Source organism: Microtus oregoni, unplaced genomic scaffold (assembly GCF_018167655.1).
Source record: "Microtus oregoni isolate MIOR12 unplaced genomic scaffold, Mior012 000038F_ref0000394, whole genome shotgun sequence".
NCBI classification, from domain to species: Eukaryota; Metazoa; Chordata; class Mammalia; order Rodentia; family Cricetidae; genus Microtus; species Microtus oregoni.
Window position 1 is genome coordinate 673,906 of NW_024543097.1, and position 15,341 is coordinate 689,246.

The following is a 15,341-nucleotide window of genomic DNA, read 5'->3' on the forward strand; positions in this document are numbered from 1 at the left end:
TCTCAAGGGGGAAATGATTCAAGTCATATGCCACCTTTAGATGTTGTAAAGCTCTACTTAGGGACTATAGTGACAACCGCTAAGGAATAATAACTGTGCCTGTGCACTCTCTCAAATGTTTCCCGCACACTTTCAACTCGGAAAACCAGTACGGTCTTCCAATGGCAGTGGCACAAGTATTGTCTCAGAGCCTGGCTCAAAACCTCGGAATCCAGTGGGAACCTTCTAGTAGAAAGCCAAGTATGTACCCTGACTTTCTTACTTGAGTTCATCTGTAATTCTGTCTGTGTAATGTATGCCCAGTCATTGAGAATGTTTTATGCCCTAAGTCACTGTAGTTGAATTATAGTGTTATGTCATTCCTTTAAAAAAAAGTCTTGAACGTCTTGAGATAATTATTAGACTATTTAGGTGGGAGATATTTCTCTTTCAAAATCCATAAGCTCATACTTCGTCAGTTCTTTCTTATTGAGACTGTTGAGACAAGGTGGGGTGGTGGTTGATTGATACGCTTCTCTGAGTCCTAACCAGAGATACCACATACCAGCAACAGCTCCATGGCAAGTTTATCAAAGATACAGTGGACTGGGAAGGAGCTGAGGTCTAGCAGACAAGGGTCTTATATTTGAGTGCTCACAACCCTTCCCCACATAGTCACATCCAGAAAGGTGAGCCCCTTGCTCCCCCTTCCTGAAAAGCCTGCCACTGGCCTTTTAAGATTGGGATGGGTGGAGAGGGACAGACAGACTAGTCCTGTGGTTCAGAGGTAGGTCCAAGAGGGAGTTCATCCATGGCCTCTGACCCATGCAGCAACCAAAGTAAAACAAGTGGTCATTGATATCACTTCATTTGGTCAATGTTCTTGTTGACCAGATGAGAAAAGGAAGGAAAGAACCAACTTTTCCAGTGGACCGAGTAGTAAGAGCCATCAGAGATTTAGAAGCTTGTGGAAATACCTTATTTCTTTTTAAAATCAGGCTAATGCCCACACCTCATTTCTTTTAAAAGCAGGATAAAGTCCTACCTGAATTATAGTCCTCTTTGTGCTAGCGCAGTAGTCAAATATAATTTTGAAAAATTTTTGTGGTTAGAAGGCAAAACATCACAATAGGACCTTGAGGAGAAAGAGAGCAGCATGTTCGCCCATTGTCCATTTAATGAGAAAATAAGCTGAAGTCGTCATCCTCTTACTATAATCGTGAGAGCCAGGAGTAAGAATCTCTTTTCCCACCGAGACCTTCCCAGAGAAGAAAAGGAAAATGCATTATCTTGCTTGCTGTCCTCTGTGTGGTTAATATATAGCACCGTGGGGAAGTGGAACAGCATCTTGTGTCCACAGGCTTGATTTCCTTTATGAGTAAGTACATTAATGACCAAGCACACAGTCGTGACAACACCTGCAACATTCTGCAGATCTCTATAAGCTTTCTTTACTAATATCTTGCTCAGAACATTTGCTTTCTCGTGGCAGTGGTTACACCACATTAAAGTTGTAGAACCTGGCCCAGATAGCACAGAATCAGTACGGAGAGTCACCTGGTTTAATAACTTAATTGAAAATCCTGGAGGCCAGTACTGGGGTCACCTGAGAGGTGTTAATGGATTGAATGGTGTAGTAGCACAGGATGAGATTGCTCTCCAAGTCTCTGACTGATTCTGGCAGTGACTCCAGCAAATTGAATTTCTTTCTTTAACTGCTCGGTGTCTGAAGGACTTTGGTGACATTGTACTGTATTCTTTCAGATCACCCAGGGATGCCATCTGTGTCGACCCTGGAACCACTCCGGGAGACAGGCAGAGAGACACGGCTTTCATTTTAGAAGCAGACATCCCCACCTCCCCCCCCAAAAAAGAGCTGAGTGGCTTCCCTATTCCTTAGCTGTAGATTAGAATCCAGCCTTTTGTTTCTAGCCCATCATACTTGTAACTAAGCATTGGGTTTTATGACTCTAATTGGCATGTCTGAGTTACAAAAACCAAAGAGAGGCCCAAGTTTTTTCTTAGGAAGCAAACTATATTGCAGGCATAAGGAGCCATTGATTTAGAGAAAATAAAGGAGGCTTTGCAGGGCGCTGCTGTGGTGTAGAGTGGCACTGAGGAGGTTTTGCAGGAGCTGGAGCAAACTGAAGCCCTGTCTTTGTTTTCCTCCCTCCCTTTGTTGCTCTATTATTCACCGGACTAGAATGTGAATGCACAGAATCCTGGGGCGGCTGCATCATGGAGGAAACAGGGTGAGTCTGCATTACTCTTGCATTTGCTGTATGCCTGTTGCAAAAATTGCTGCATATATAATAATTAGAGACACAGTCTCTCAGGCACTGGTCTTTTAGACTAAGCACTTTGTATAAATTCAGTAATTAATTGTCTGATATTTTAAAACTGACAGTGCTAATTCACTTTATATTTTTAATTTTTAATTTAAGGTTGGGGAGAAAGTGAAATGGATTGGCTACTTTTATTTATTAACCCTTACAGGAGTCACATGACTAAACACTTCTGCATTTAGGGGAGGCATTAATCTTTTAATAAACTTAGAATAAAAGCAGATGGTCTACCAGAAGCAGTCGGTGAGAATCAATTCAGTCATCTATTTATATTATTGGGAACTTATAAATGTATGTTTATGGTAATAAATTTGTACTATATTGTTTATGGAGTCAACAGAGCTTTTTAAATTCAGTTATTTGGTTAAACAAGAGAGTTGTCAAGTGGTGGGCAGTGGTGGACAATCCACATCAATCCACCTGTTGTACTTGGTGGGCACTTCTGTAACTGGACCAGCTGTTCCCTAGCATCAGTGTGCTGAGCTCCGGGGGCCACTGCTGTCTCCACAAGACACAGGACTGTGCAGGCCGACACTAGGCCTCTGGAGCTGGAGGAGGAGAGGTGTCTCATGCTCTCGTTGTTCAGGCTGGGCACCTGCATGCTGGCAATTTCTAGTCCTACCCTTGTTCTGCAATGGCTACCAAAGGTGCCACCTCCTTCTACAGGGCCCCTTCCTTCTTCTTCTACCAGATCCTGGAGAGGAGAAGGTTTGTACACTTAACCGTTATCCCCGTGAGTTCAAAACGTCTTCCTAGAAGTGCAGTCTCGTCTGGACATGCTTGCCTTCCCCAGCCACATTACTGTGCCACATGGTCGAGTCCTGTATGGTGATACAGGTTTAATAGCTACCGTAGAGGACAGTACCATTTATAATGTTGGTTTTGTATGGCAATATTATTGCCTTTTAAACTGTTGATTTCTAAATGAATTTTGGATTGACTACTCAAAAGATAAAGAAAACTATTTGAGGTTAATGTATGTGATATATATTTGATATACTTCCTATAAGACATCACTGTCAATAGAGGTGAGTTTTAATCCTATATGTACCCTCATATATCAGAATACATAAACTATTGCATTATATTCTAGAACGGCCTCTCACATCAGACACTATTGCAGACGTTCCCAAGGAACCATCGTGTATGATGTAGCTTAACCTTGACGTGTGTATGCTATTCCCTTGTGTACTGACATAGGGGTCTTAATTTGATTGAATAAATCAGAGAGAGGTTCATTTTTTATTCATGCTAAATCATGAATATTGCTCAATAATTGTATTTGAAATGAAGAATAAAGAGCCATTGCTCATGGGAACATGCCTTAATTCCTTTTTGCTGTGGGCATACACACTGATAGCATATGCATGTGTGATCCAGCACATTCTTCAGGGTTTATTCATTTACTTAAAATTTGAATTATTGAAGCCTGAGTAACATTGTCTTTAATAAATCGACCCTCCTGACTCCCTCTTCCAACAAACAAGGTCTAGTGGACTGATGAACCCCTTTTATTCAGAACAGAGTAGAAGAAAAAGATTGCCTTTATTGAGACGTAATAAATAAAAATAATCAAACTTTAAAACCTAGCTTACATGTAAGGTTCTATCGCAACCCTTTCAAGTTGTCTTTCAAGACAGAGATTTTACGAGGGTTGATGGAAGGGGAGTAACCAAGCCTCCAATTCTGTGATGGTTTTTCTTTTTCTTTCTTTTACATACTCTACCTCATATATGTAGACACTTGGGTCCACACGTCCATATTCGTACAGATTCGTCTACACCCAGAGTGAACATTCAGTGGCTTTTCATTTTCTTATCTTACGATTGCTTTTCTGAAATTGCTTACACACTTGATTCTTTGCTTCTTAAGGGTGTCCCACTCTCGGAAGTTCTCCAAGTGCAGCATCTCAGAGTACCGAGACTTTTTACAAAGGGGAGGCGGGGCCTGCCTCTTCAACAGGCCAACAAAGGTCAGTCATTTGGGAAGTGAAATTATTTTTCCCAATGCTTAACAGTAAGAATGTGCCAAACATCAGCGATTTCTCTCAGAAAACGGGTCTCTTGTCACATGGATTAATAAATCGTTACAAGCTATCTACCTTTCTCGGCCTTCCGGATGCTAGAATTAAGGTAGGAACTGCTATAACCACTGTGGGAAGATGTTCAGTTATAGAAAGCCTCTGCATGCTGAAGACGGAGTAAGATCACATGGGGCATCAGTGTTCAGTGTTTGCTTGCACACTTCTGAGTCCCCCCAAATGCAAAAACTTCCCCAAATTTTTATGTTAGTGTTTTCACCTTCCCGCTGAGAGATGGGGAATGAGGATGAGAAGCCCTTACTTACTTGAGTTTGTTCTCTGCCAGCAATCTCATTTAACATTGGCATTCTTTCTGGAGACTTATTTTCCCTTTCCTCATGAGAGCCTCATCTGTCTGCCCTCCAATCCCAACTCCTCCACCTTCTGGAGGGATCTGATCCAGGAAGGAAGCATTACTGATGTCAGTCAAGCCCACCCCCACAACCCCACCCAAATGATCTAACATTTACAGGTTCCGTAAACACTATAAGTATTTCTGTTACATAGCCCCTTCCCTTGGGAACACAAGCTGTCACTGACATTTCATAGGTATATATATAAACAATATTGCAACTCCTTAGCCACAAATTAGAAAAAAAAATACACATTTCCAGAAGAGGTTTTTAGGAGTTTTCAGGAAACACGTTTGACAGCAAATCTCCTTAATTTTGAAAATCTTCATTCAGTCCTCATGATGTTAATATTTATGTCTTGCTGTGGAAGCATGAAATTGTTGGTTTGTAAGATATTTGACATTAAACCCAGAATTCTCAAACTGACAAGCTAAAGCCTTTGCATAAAGCCCTGTGTTTTTTTATAGGAGCGTGCTTGGAAATAAAGCAGACCAGCAGTTGAAAAGACAGTGTTGTCTTTAGAATACACCTCATGAGTCAGGCGGAGTTCATTTGCATGGAAAGTGTTCGATATTCTCCAAATGTAAAGAGTGGCAATATCATGTCGACCTTTTCTTAAAAAAAAAAATGGTGAGGAAGACAAACAATGGATAGACTAATTAATTCCATACTCACAGCTGAGCGATACAGCTGGGGTCAGGGAATGGAAGCCTAGGATCAGACATCCCTGTAAAATCTCAGGGAAAGAAAAGCTCTGTAAATTCCAGAAAAAGAATTGAGACTTTTAAAGTTACTTTGCACTAATAAAATAGCCCAACAGCCTTTCCTGGCAGTGCCCGCCAGGCACAGAAACCAGAAGACTCCAAGGTGTTTGAAATGAGTGGGATCTGTAATGAAGAACTAATAGGAACTGCTGGCAGTTCTGAATCACACAGCGCATGGTTAGTGTTACCTTGTCCTGCAGCTGCCAGCTAATTGTAAGCGCGCTGCTTGAGGAAACAAGATTCGCTTGTCTGGGGAGGTGAAGGTTGCCAGGATATATACACACAGAGCCATCATTGCATTTCTCAGGTTACCTGTGCGCAGGAAGACAATTATCAAAAAATAACCATGTTTACATATTCAATTTCAGAAGGATACTTTCTCTTTTTAAACTACAAGTTACAATGATTAAAAAAAAAAGAAGGCCCCATGGATTCCAGTGACTAGTTTAAATGCGTATGTTCAAGAGTTACTTTTCTCTCTGTGTTCCCAGCCAGTGGCTATATGCATAGGCGTGTGTTGCTGTTCTGTTTGGTTTATATGCATGTTTTCCATGCTTTAGGAATCTTCCCAATTGCAGTGATTTCCAACTGGTTTGAGATGGTGGCCTATCTCAGGAAGGGGAAAGAGCCCAAGAAGGAAAGGCTGGGAAGCCTGGAACCAAGTGTTGGTTATCTTTTAGCTGTTCCAACCTTTTCTATTTTCTCCTGCCTGCAAATCTAAGTAGCACTGAGATCAATACTATTGACTCCATCCAGTGTGGTAGGAATGTTTCCTTGCTTTGTATAACAGTTCCTTCCTGGAACTAGTAGAGCCAGGACTTTCTTGGGTAGTGGAAAGTGGATGTCAGTGGAAGGGAACTGATGCCCACAGTGTATATGGCTGCTGGGGACAGGCTCTTCCTCTCTTGTTCATGGCTTTGAGCATTTGTGTTGGGATGTGCTGTTCCAGATACCCACAACACACATGCACAAGAGGTGCTCAGACCCAGAGAAATTCTGTGCCAATAGGAAATAGACACATTTGTCATAAGCAATCAAGTTCCCTAACAATTGCTCTGTTATGTTTTTATCCAGAAACCAGTTCATGGCATCACTAGGGGGGAATATTCTAGAAACTTGCCTCTGTTATGACAACGGCAATGACTGAGAGAGTTCTGTGTATTCATTCATGTGTCTATACATCAACTTAATTTTTTCTTTATGAAACTAAATTGGGTATTAAGAGATGGATTTGCACATAGTTAATTGAATGAAACTCCCGGGTTACTGGATTCATTTTCTTTCTGCTCATAGGTAATTCAGGAAATGCAATGGCGGCACTTTGTGCCAGACAGTGCAGATTTCTCTCCAGTGAGTGTGATGGATTTGAAGCTCTGGCAACAGTGTTCTAAGCTTACTGGCATTTCCTTGATTGTAATTCTCACATTTGGCTTCTACTAAACGTATTTGTCTTTCTGACAGTTTTGATATCTTCTCAGCTGTCTTCAGTCAAGTCAGCAAATTAGATATCTATGAGTCTTATTAGTAATACATTTTTGCTTCATTAGGAAATATGAAAAGTGATCCATTTCTCTTGACGGCTTATCTCCATCAGAAGTCACTCTAATGCTGGAGGGTATCTCCCGGGACCCCACTGAGGAAATTTTAGAGATCCCCCCTTTCTAACATGGTTTTAAGAGTGTTACTAATAAGTGGATAGTATTCTCCACACAGACACAATATATAACAGTGGCCTGGAGTTTGGGTCTCTGCTCAATGCTGCACAGCTCACAACCCTTTTCTAACTCCAGCTCCAGGGGACCCAGAGCTCTTTTCCGGACTCTGTGTCTACCCAGGTGCTTGTATGCATACACTTACATCACTACACACATACACATAAGTAAAAAGAAACATAGAATCATAATAAATCATAGAAGAATCATACAACGGGTGACATAGCTGTGCCTGTGGCCAGGTTGGTGTGTGGATTTTCTGTGATAAATTCAAATGTCTCTCTTTGCATTCTCCCATCTCTTTCAGCTGTTTGAGCCCACAGAATGTGGGAATGGATACGTAGAGGCCGGGGAGGAATGCGACTGTGGTTTCCATGTGGTAAGTATAAGAGACCATCTCTACTCTCAGTGCGGGCCTTCCTCTGAGTTAACAAGAACAGTAGTGAGCAGCCATCATTCGTCATAGGGTCCTTGCCTTATTCTTTCCTTTTTCCTGACCACTTTGATCAATGCTTCATCCTAGCTCAGACACATAAGAATGAGCTATGTTGTTGTATGGCCTTGTCTGAAAAGCCTAATGGATTGTTCTAATCAAATTCCTGACCTTTAAAATGTTACTTCAGGGCTCATACTCATCTTAGGCACCTTCTACAGAATCATCAACATTTTCCCATGCTGTGTGGGTTTTTTTTTTCTTTCATAAAACTAAACCTGGGCATTAAGAACATGATAGAGTTACAGAGGTGTGGGTGTTGGGCCGGGGTCTGGTAAGGAGTCATCATATTTGTGGGAGGTCAGTCAGCTGAGGTGTGTGGCTGGGCTCTGTCTTCATTTAAAGTGATTCACTCCTTTTCAATGCTAGTGTACTGTCTGTAGAAGTCTTGTTATGTGCTGCATAAGCTACACGTGGAGGGGGTGCTGGATGGGCAGTGGCATTGTCCTGGCTTTACTCAGAGAAGTGTTTTCTCTAGGAATGCTATGGAGTTTGCTGTAAGAAATGCTCACTCTCCAATGGGGCCCACTGCAGTGACGGCCCCTGCTGCAACGGCACCTCGTGTCTTGTGAGTCCCCTGGAAGTTTCATCTTTCTTCCCATTCATTGACAATTTACCCAACCATCTCAAGAGGTCTGCTGGGGTTTTGAGTGACTTGACACACATGTATGCGTGTTAGTCCAGCGACGCTGTAGAATCAGTAATTCTACCCAACTTCTGAGGCTCATAGCGTTTCATCTGTTAGTCACTCTGCACGCCCTCCCCTCCCAGGCTTCCTCTAGAGGGCGTACTTGTACATCCTCCAAACTAAATAAGTTGTCCTAGTAGCCCAGGTGAGAAGATTAAATTGTCAGACAGAAGGGAACAATTCAGTTGGTCTTTTAAATAGTATAATCTGCCTCTGCCTTTCGTTCTCCAAACCTGATGCTACTTAGTTCTAGACCCACAGTAGAAACACCAGTGCTACAGCACCCATTCAACTTTCTGAATTCTTTGTAAAGTCAAGAAAGCCAGACGAGGAAGTATTTACCTATGTTTGCAAGCGTGCATGCGTGTGTGTGTGTGTGTGTGTGTGTGTGTGTGTGTGTGTGCAGAGTCTTTCACCTACACTGACTTGCTAGTTACTTTTGAAAAATCATTTTAATACTTCTTTTTCTCAGATGGCAGATCCATGACATTTCTGATAAGTATAAAATTTATGAGATTTTATTACATTTTTTCAATATCAGGGGAGGTTTCACATCATGATATTATAGAAGATTTCAGCCTAGTTTGTGGCTGCTTCACATTACCCGCCAAATGATATATTGCTTGAGGCCAATTAAGACTTCATATTTGCCCAGCTTTTGGCAGACAAACAAATGTTCTGTTTATCATAGGCAGTCATGGACGCCACTGAAGGTGATTTATATGGATTCATATGGATTGTAATTTTGTTGGGTGTATTTATGTAAAGCAAGATTAATACTAAGCTAGTGGACAGATTAGTGATGGTTTGATATACATATCAGTCCTTCAGGAAAATCTTAAATATTTAATGATGGTATTTTGTTCCTTCATGTTAAGCTAAACCAGTGTTTCTTCTCTATATAATTTTCATTGCACTGTTTTCTTAACACGTGGAGACAGTGGGTTTCATAGTCTTTACCCAGTGGTTTGATGCTCTTTAGTGTAGGGCAAGCATCTGAGCCTCATTTCTTTCTTCTTTTTATGTTTGTTTTGTATTTTGAAACAGGGTTTCTCTGTGGCTTTGGAGCCTATCCTGGAACGTGCTCTGTAGACCAGGCTAACCTTGAACTCACATAGATCCATCTGTCTCTGCCTCTCAAGTGCTGGGGTTAAAGGCATGTGCCACCACTGCCCAGCCTGAGCCTCTTTTCTAACCTGCAATGATTTTACTAAGTTGTGAGACAGGTGGGTGATGATTATGATGAAGCGTAGAACTGTTGGTGGTTATAAGAATGCAGCCTTTTGGAAAGTCAGTTAACACCAGCTCCTAATGTTGGGTTTTGATTTTCAGTTTCAGTCACGAGGGTATGAATGTCGGGATGCCGTAAACAGCTGTGATATCACTGAATACTGCACTGGAGACTCTGGCCAGGTATGGAAACTTTCAGCTCCTGTATTGTGTAACACACATTTTAATTCCTTTGATAAAGACTATATGCGTGAACTCGTTTTGGTTTCTTTATTTAGCTTTGTTCTCCAGATATTTCTAGCTCTCTACACCTATTACTTCAGTAAGTTTGGTATAGTGTTTTGGGATTTTCATCTCCCTTTTTTTCCCTGAATGTCCCCTTCATATATATCTTTAAATGATTTATACTCAACTCATAAACCTTTTCTTCTAGGCTCCCACATCTTACATGCTGTTGTCAAGTATTTTGAACACATTTTTTAAAAACAAATTTTGGAAGGCAGCTGATATAGGAGACCAAGAGCAAGCAGAGCTTCTAACTTACTGTCTCTCCCACTGTCCCCATGCATAGTCCTGCTATGAACCTCTGTGTTTGACACGATTTTGGCCCATTAAAATGATTTTAGCTCTGTAATTAATACTGACTTCTTGAATCCCTCATTGTATAATTTTTGTGCTTTTTATTGATAACATGCTATTCCATGTCCTTATTTGCCATTCAAATGAACATCTGTGGAGTTACTTGCCAAGTACTGCTATAAATGCCAGAACATGGAAGGGAACATGATTGTCCAGTCCTTGCTCTAGTGAAATTTGGCTTTTGTTGTGTGTAGAAAGATTAGCAAGTTAAATATATATATATATATATGTATGTATGTATGTATGTATAAATGTATACATATATAATAAGGTTCTGTGTGAAGAAGAGTGTGGAAGGATATTATGTTGGGTCAATCAAATGAGCCTTCCTGGAGGTGACGGTACTGAAGTCGCTGTGGAAGGAATTAGTGTGCAGACAGTCACTGCAGAGGCATGGCTTCTTCAGGAAGTGGAATAAAAGCAAACAAAGCTTGAGGATAGTAGAAGAAGTTTCAAAAGAATTTCAGTGTTCTGCAGATTTAACCAATACCTAGCAACAGAGCCAACCCTAAACAAAGTACTAGAAGGAAAACTCCAACCCAAGGAGGTTAGCTATATCCACAAAAACACAGACAATAGATGATCTCACAGAGGCAATTCCCAAAGAAGGGGAAGACACACAAAATGACATCACCAACAGTGAAAATTAAAATAACAGGAGCTAGCAATCACTGGTCATTAATAACCCCTAATATAAATGGACTCAACTCACCTATAAAAAGATACAGCCTAGCAGATTGGATATGAAAACAGAATCCATACTTCTGCTGCATACAAGAAACATACCTCAACATCAAAGACAAGCATCAACTCAGAGTAAAAGGTTGGAAAAAATTTTCCAATCAAATGGACCTAAGAAACAAGCTGGTGTAACTATCTTAATAACTAACAAAATAGACATCAGGCTAAAATCAATCAAAAGAGACCAAGAAAAACATTTCATATATGGCACAGAAAAAAAAATCCTTCAACACTGAACATCTATGCCCCAAATACAATGGCACCTTCATATGTAAAAGAAACACTGCTAAAGCTTAAATCACACATTAAACCCCACACGTTAACAGTGAGAAACTTCAGCACCCAACTCTCACCATTGGACAGGTCTGTCAGACAGAAAATTAACAGAGAAATAAGGGAACTAACAGATGTTATGAATCAAATGACTTAACAGACACTATGAAATATTCCATCCAAACATAAAAGAATATACCTTCTTTTCAGCACCTCATGGAACCTTCTAAAAAATTGAGCCATATTAGGTAACAAAGCAAACCTCAACAGATATATAAAAAAAATTGAAATAACCTCATTATCTTATTGGATCACAGTGGCTTAAAATTAGAATTCAACAGTAACACTAATTTCAGAAAGCCCACAAACATATGGGAATTAAATAATGCTGCCCAAATCACCAATTGATCAAGGAAGAAATAAAGAAATTAAAGACTTCCTAAAATTCAGCAAAAATGATCACACAACATACCTAAATTTATGGGACACAATGAAAGCAGTGTTAAGAAGAAAGTTTATAGCACTAAATGCCTACATAAAGAAGCTGAAGAAATCCCACACTAGTGAGTTAACTAAGCACCTGAAAGCTCTAGAACAGAAAGAAAGCAAACTCACCCAGAAATACTAGATGGCAAGAAATAATCAAATTGAAAGCTGAAATCAACACAATAGAAACAAAGAAAATAATACAAAGAATCAATGAGACAAAAAGTTTTTTCTTCAAGAAAATCAACCAAATAGACAAACCTTTATCCAAACTAAAGGCAGAGAGAAAATATCCAAATTAACAAAATCAAAATGAAAAGGGGGACAAAACCGAAGACACTGAGGAAATCCAGAAAACCATCAGGTCATACTTCAAAAACTTATACTTCACAGAACTGGAAAACTTAAAGGAAATGGACAATTTTCTGGATAAATATTACTTACCAAAATTAAATCAAGACCAGATAAGCAAATTAGATAGACCTGTAACCTGAAATAATCACACAGAAACTACATTATTTAAATTATTGCTCGGCCCATTAGCTCTAGCTTGTTATTGGCTACCTTTTACATCTTAATTTAATCCATCTCCATTAATCTGTGTTTGCCGTGTGGCTCTGGCTTACCAGCTAAAGTTCTGGTGTCTGTCTCCGACGGGGCTACATGGCTTCTCTCTAACTCTACCTCCTTACTCCCAGCATTCAGTTTAGTTTTCCCTGCCTATCTAAGTTCTGCCCTATCAACAGGCCATATCAGTTTTCTTTATTCATTAATGGTCATCGCAGCATACAGAGGGGACTCCCACAACATTCCCCTTTTCTATTTAAATAAAAAGAAAGGTTTTAGCTTTAACACAGAAAAATTACATGTAACAAAGCAGTTATTAAGCAAGAATTACAGTTATAATATTTATATCTACTTTATGTTTTATCATAACTGAGGAAAACTATAAATATAAATTCTTCAACTCTATCAAAGACACCAGAAGGCTATAATATTACCTAAGTAAACAGGAAGTATATTGTAAGCAAATTCCAAAATTCTAGAAACTATATTATTTAAATTACTGCTTGGCCCAGTAGCTCTAGCTTCTTATTGGCTAACTCTTGCATATTAATTTAACCCATCTCTCTTAATCTGTGTATCACCATGTGGCTGTGGCTTACTGGCTAAAGTTCTGTCTCTGGTGGGGCTCCATGGCCCCTCTCTGACTCCACCTCCTTACTCCCAGCATTCAGTTCTGTCTTCCCCACCTATCTAAGTTCTGCTCTATCAACAAGTCAAGGCAGTTTTCTTTATTCATTAATGGTAATCACAGCACACAAAGGGGAGTCCCACATCAAACAGTCATCAAAAGTCTCCCAACCAAAAGAAGCCCAGGACCAGATGATTTCAGCACAGAATTCTACAAGATTTTCAGAGAACTATTACCTCCTCAAAATATTCCACACAATAGAAACTGAAGGTACATTGTTAAAATCTTTTTTTTTATTGAGAAAAGAAGAAAAAGAAAAAGAAAAAAAAACAAAAAACAAGTTTCCACCTCCTCCCAGCCTCCCATTTCCCTCCCCCTCCTCCCACCCTTCTCCCCCTCCTCCCACCCTTCTCCCCCTCCCCCCACTCCTCTCCCCCTCCCTCTCTAAAATCTTTTTTTTTTGAGGCTACAATTACCTGATATCAAAACCACACAAAGACATTACTAAGAAAGAGAATTGCAAACCAATGAAAATGCTCAGCATCCTTAGCCATAGAGAAATGCACATCAAAACAACTTCAAGATTCCATTTTACACCTGTCAGAATGGCCAAGATCAAAAACATTGATGACTGCTTATGCTGGAGAGGATGTGGGGTAAAAGGAACACTCCTGTATGGCTGGTGGAAGTGCAAACTGGTACAACCACTTTGGAAATCAGTATGGCGATTTTTCAGAAAATTAGGAAACAACCTACCTCAACATCCAGCAATACCACTTTTGGGTATATACCCAAAGGATGCTCAATCATACCACAAGGACATGTACTCAGCTATATTCATAGCAGCACTGTTTGTCATAGCTAGAAACTGGAAACAACCTAAATGCCCTTCGACCAAAAAATGGATAAAGAAACTGTGGTACATTTACACAATGGAGTACCACACAGCAGGAAAAAATAATGACATCAAGAAATTGGCAGGCAAATGGATGGATTTAGAAAACATCATATTGAGTGAGGTAGCCCAGACCCAGAAAGACAAATATCATATGTACTCACTCATAAGTGGCTTTTAGATAAAAAGCAAAGAAATCCAGCCTACAGTTCACAACCCCAGAGAACCTGGACAACAATGAGGACCCTAAGAGAAACATACATAATCTACATGGGAAGTAGAAAAAGACATGATCTCCTGAGCATGGGGACCATGGGAGAGAGTAGATGGGGGGGGGAGGAAGGGAGGGAAACAGAGAAAAATAGATAGCCCAATAAAAACAATTTAAAAAAGAATATCAGGGTTCTGGCCAGCAGGGCCTGTGCGCCACAGAAAGGACCTGAGATCTCGTTTGACCTTCATTTTCTTTCTAATGTGTCTTCCGAAGGCTCTCCTGTGCTATCGTGTTGTTTTATTGTCATGTGATGCAAATATATCATGTGATTGTTATCCAGAGGTTACCAATTAGATTTTCTGTTTTTTCATTGTTTTGTCAGTATGGAAGACCTCTATGTATTTGTAGGACTATCTCTCAAGTAGGGTTATCTCTTTAGGTTAAGTCCGAGGACTGGACTTAACCGCTGTAAGATACAGTGGCTTCCACTGGGATCACAACGAATATAGAACAATTTGATGTCAAAAGTTCATGCTATAAAAAATGAAAATGACCAGCTAGAGATAACCATACCTTAATACAAGGACCACATGTGTCTCTTAATAGATCCTGGTTCGGATTGTAGTAACAGGTTACTGACACAGTTGGCTCCAGGGTACACTTTCTGCAGAGGCCAGCCTTCCACAGCCTGGCAAGGCGGTGGGCAGTGCTTGTTTCCTAACCATATTATACTTTCTGGCTCAGAATGTCTAATTATTATTTGCCAACGTATCAGTCAATCATTCCGGTGGTGGGGGAGCAGAGAGTTGACACTGTACTGAGTTTTATTTGCTCAAAGGGAACATGGGAAGAGAGAAAGAAAATATGCTAGCTAACCTTTAAAAAGGTCTTCATATTATTACCTGTGGATCTGTTAATTATATATAGCAAATGGAAATATGTCCTGACTCTTTTTATATGTGTGTCCTTCTTACACGTCTCTCATATACAGATGTGTTAGCAGACTCCTTTGTGTAATGACAGAGTACAAGAACTGTGGATTCTGTCTTTCACAAGTCTAACTATCCTAACATAGAATTTAACTTTGTTGTTAGTTTTATAGAATACTATTGTTTTTTTACAACTGCAATATATTATTCCCTTGGCTATCATCTTCAGTCTTTTTAGAGGTACAGGTTTCAATTTCAATCTTTAATTCCTGAATTGCCACAGAGTTTGCTGGAAATAAGGATTTTGAAATGAGGATACTGGGGC

At 40.0% G+C, this 15,341-nt stretch overlaps 1 protein-coding gene across 1 annotated transcript in view; it reads left to right on the forward strand.

Moving 5' to 3' along the window:
• Adam23 (ADAM metallopeptidase domain 23) overlaps positions 1 to 15,341 on the forward strand; it is a 159,133-nt gene that overhangs the window by 107,315 nt on the left and 36,477 nt on the right. The window contains exons 13-18 of the mRNA XM_041631816.1: positions 150 to 240; positions 2,183 to 2,231; positions 4,197 to 4,296; positions 7,541 to 7,612; positions 8,205 to 8,294; positions 9,747 to 9,827. Coding sequence (XP_041487750.1) covers positions 150 to 240; positions 2,183 to 2,231; positions 4,197 to 4,296; positions 7,541 to 7,612; positions 8,205 to 8,294; positions 9,747 to 9,827 — 483 coding nt within the window. The remainder of the gene's footprint in view (positions 1 to 149; positions 241 to 2,182; positions 2,232 to 4,196; positions 4,297 to 7,540; positions 7,613 to 8,204; positions 8,295 to 9,746; positions 9,828 to 15,341) is intronic.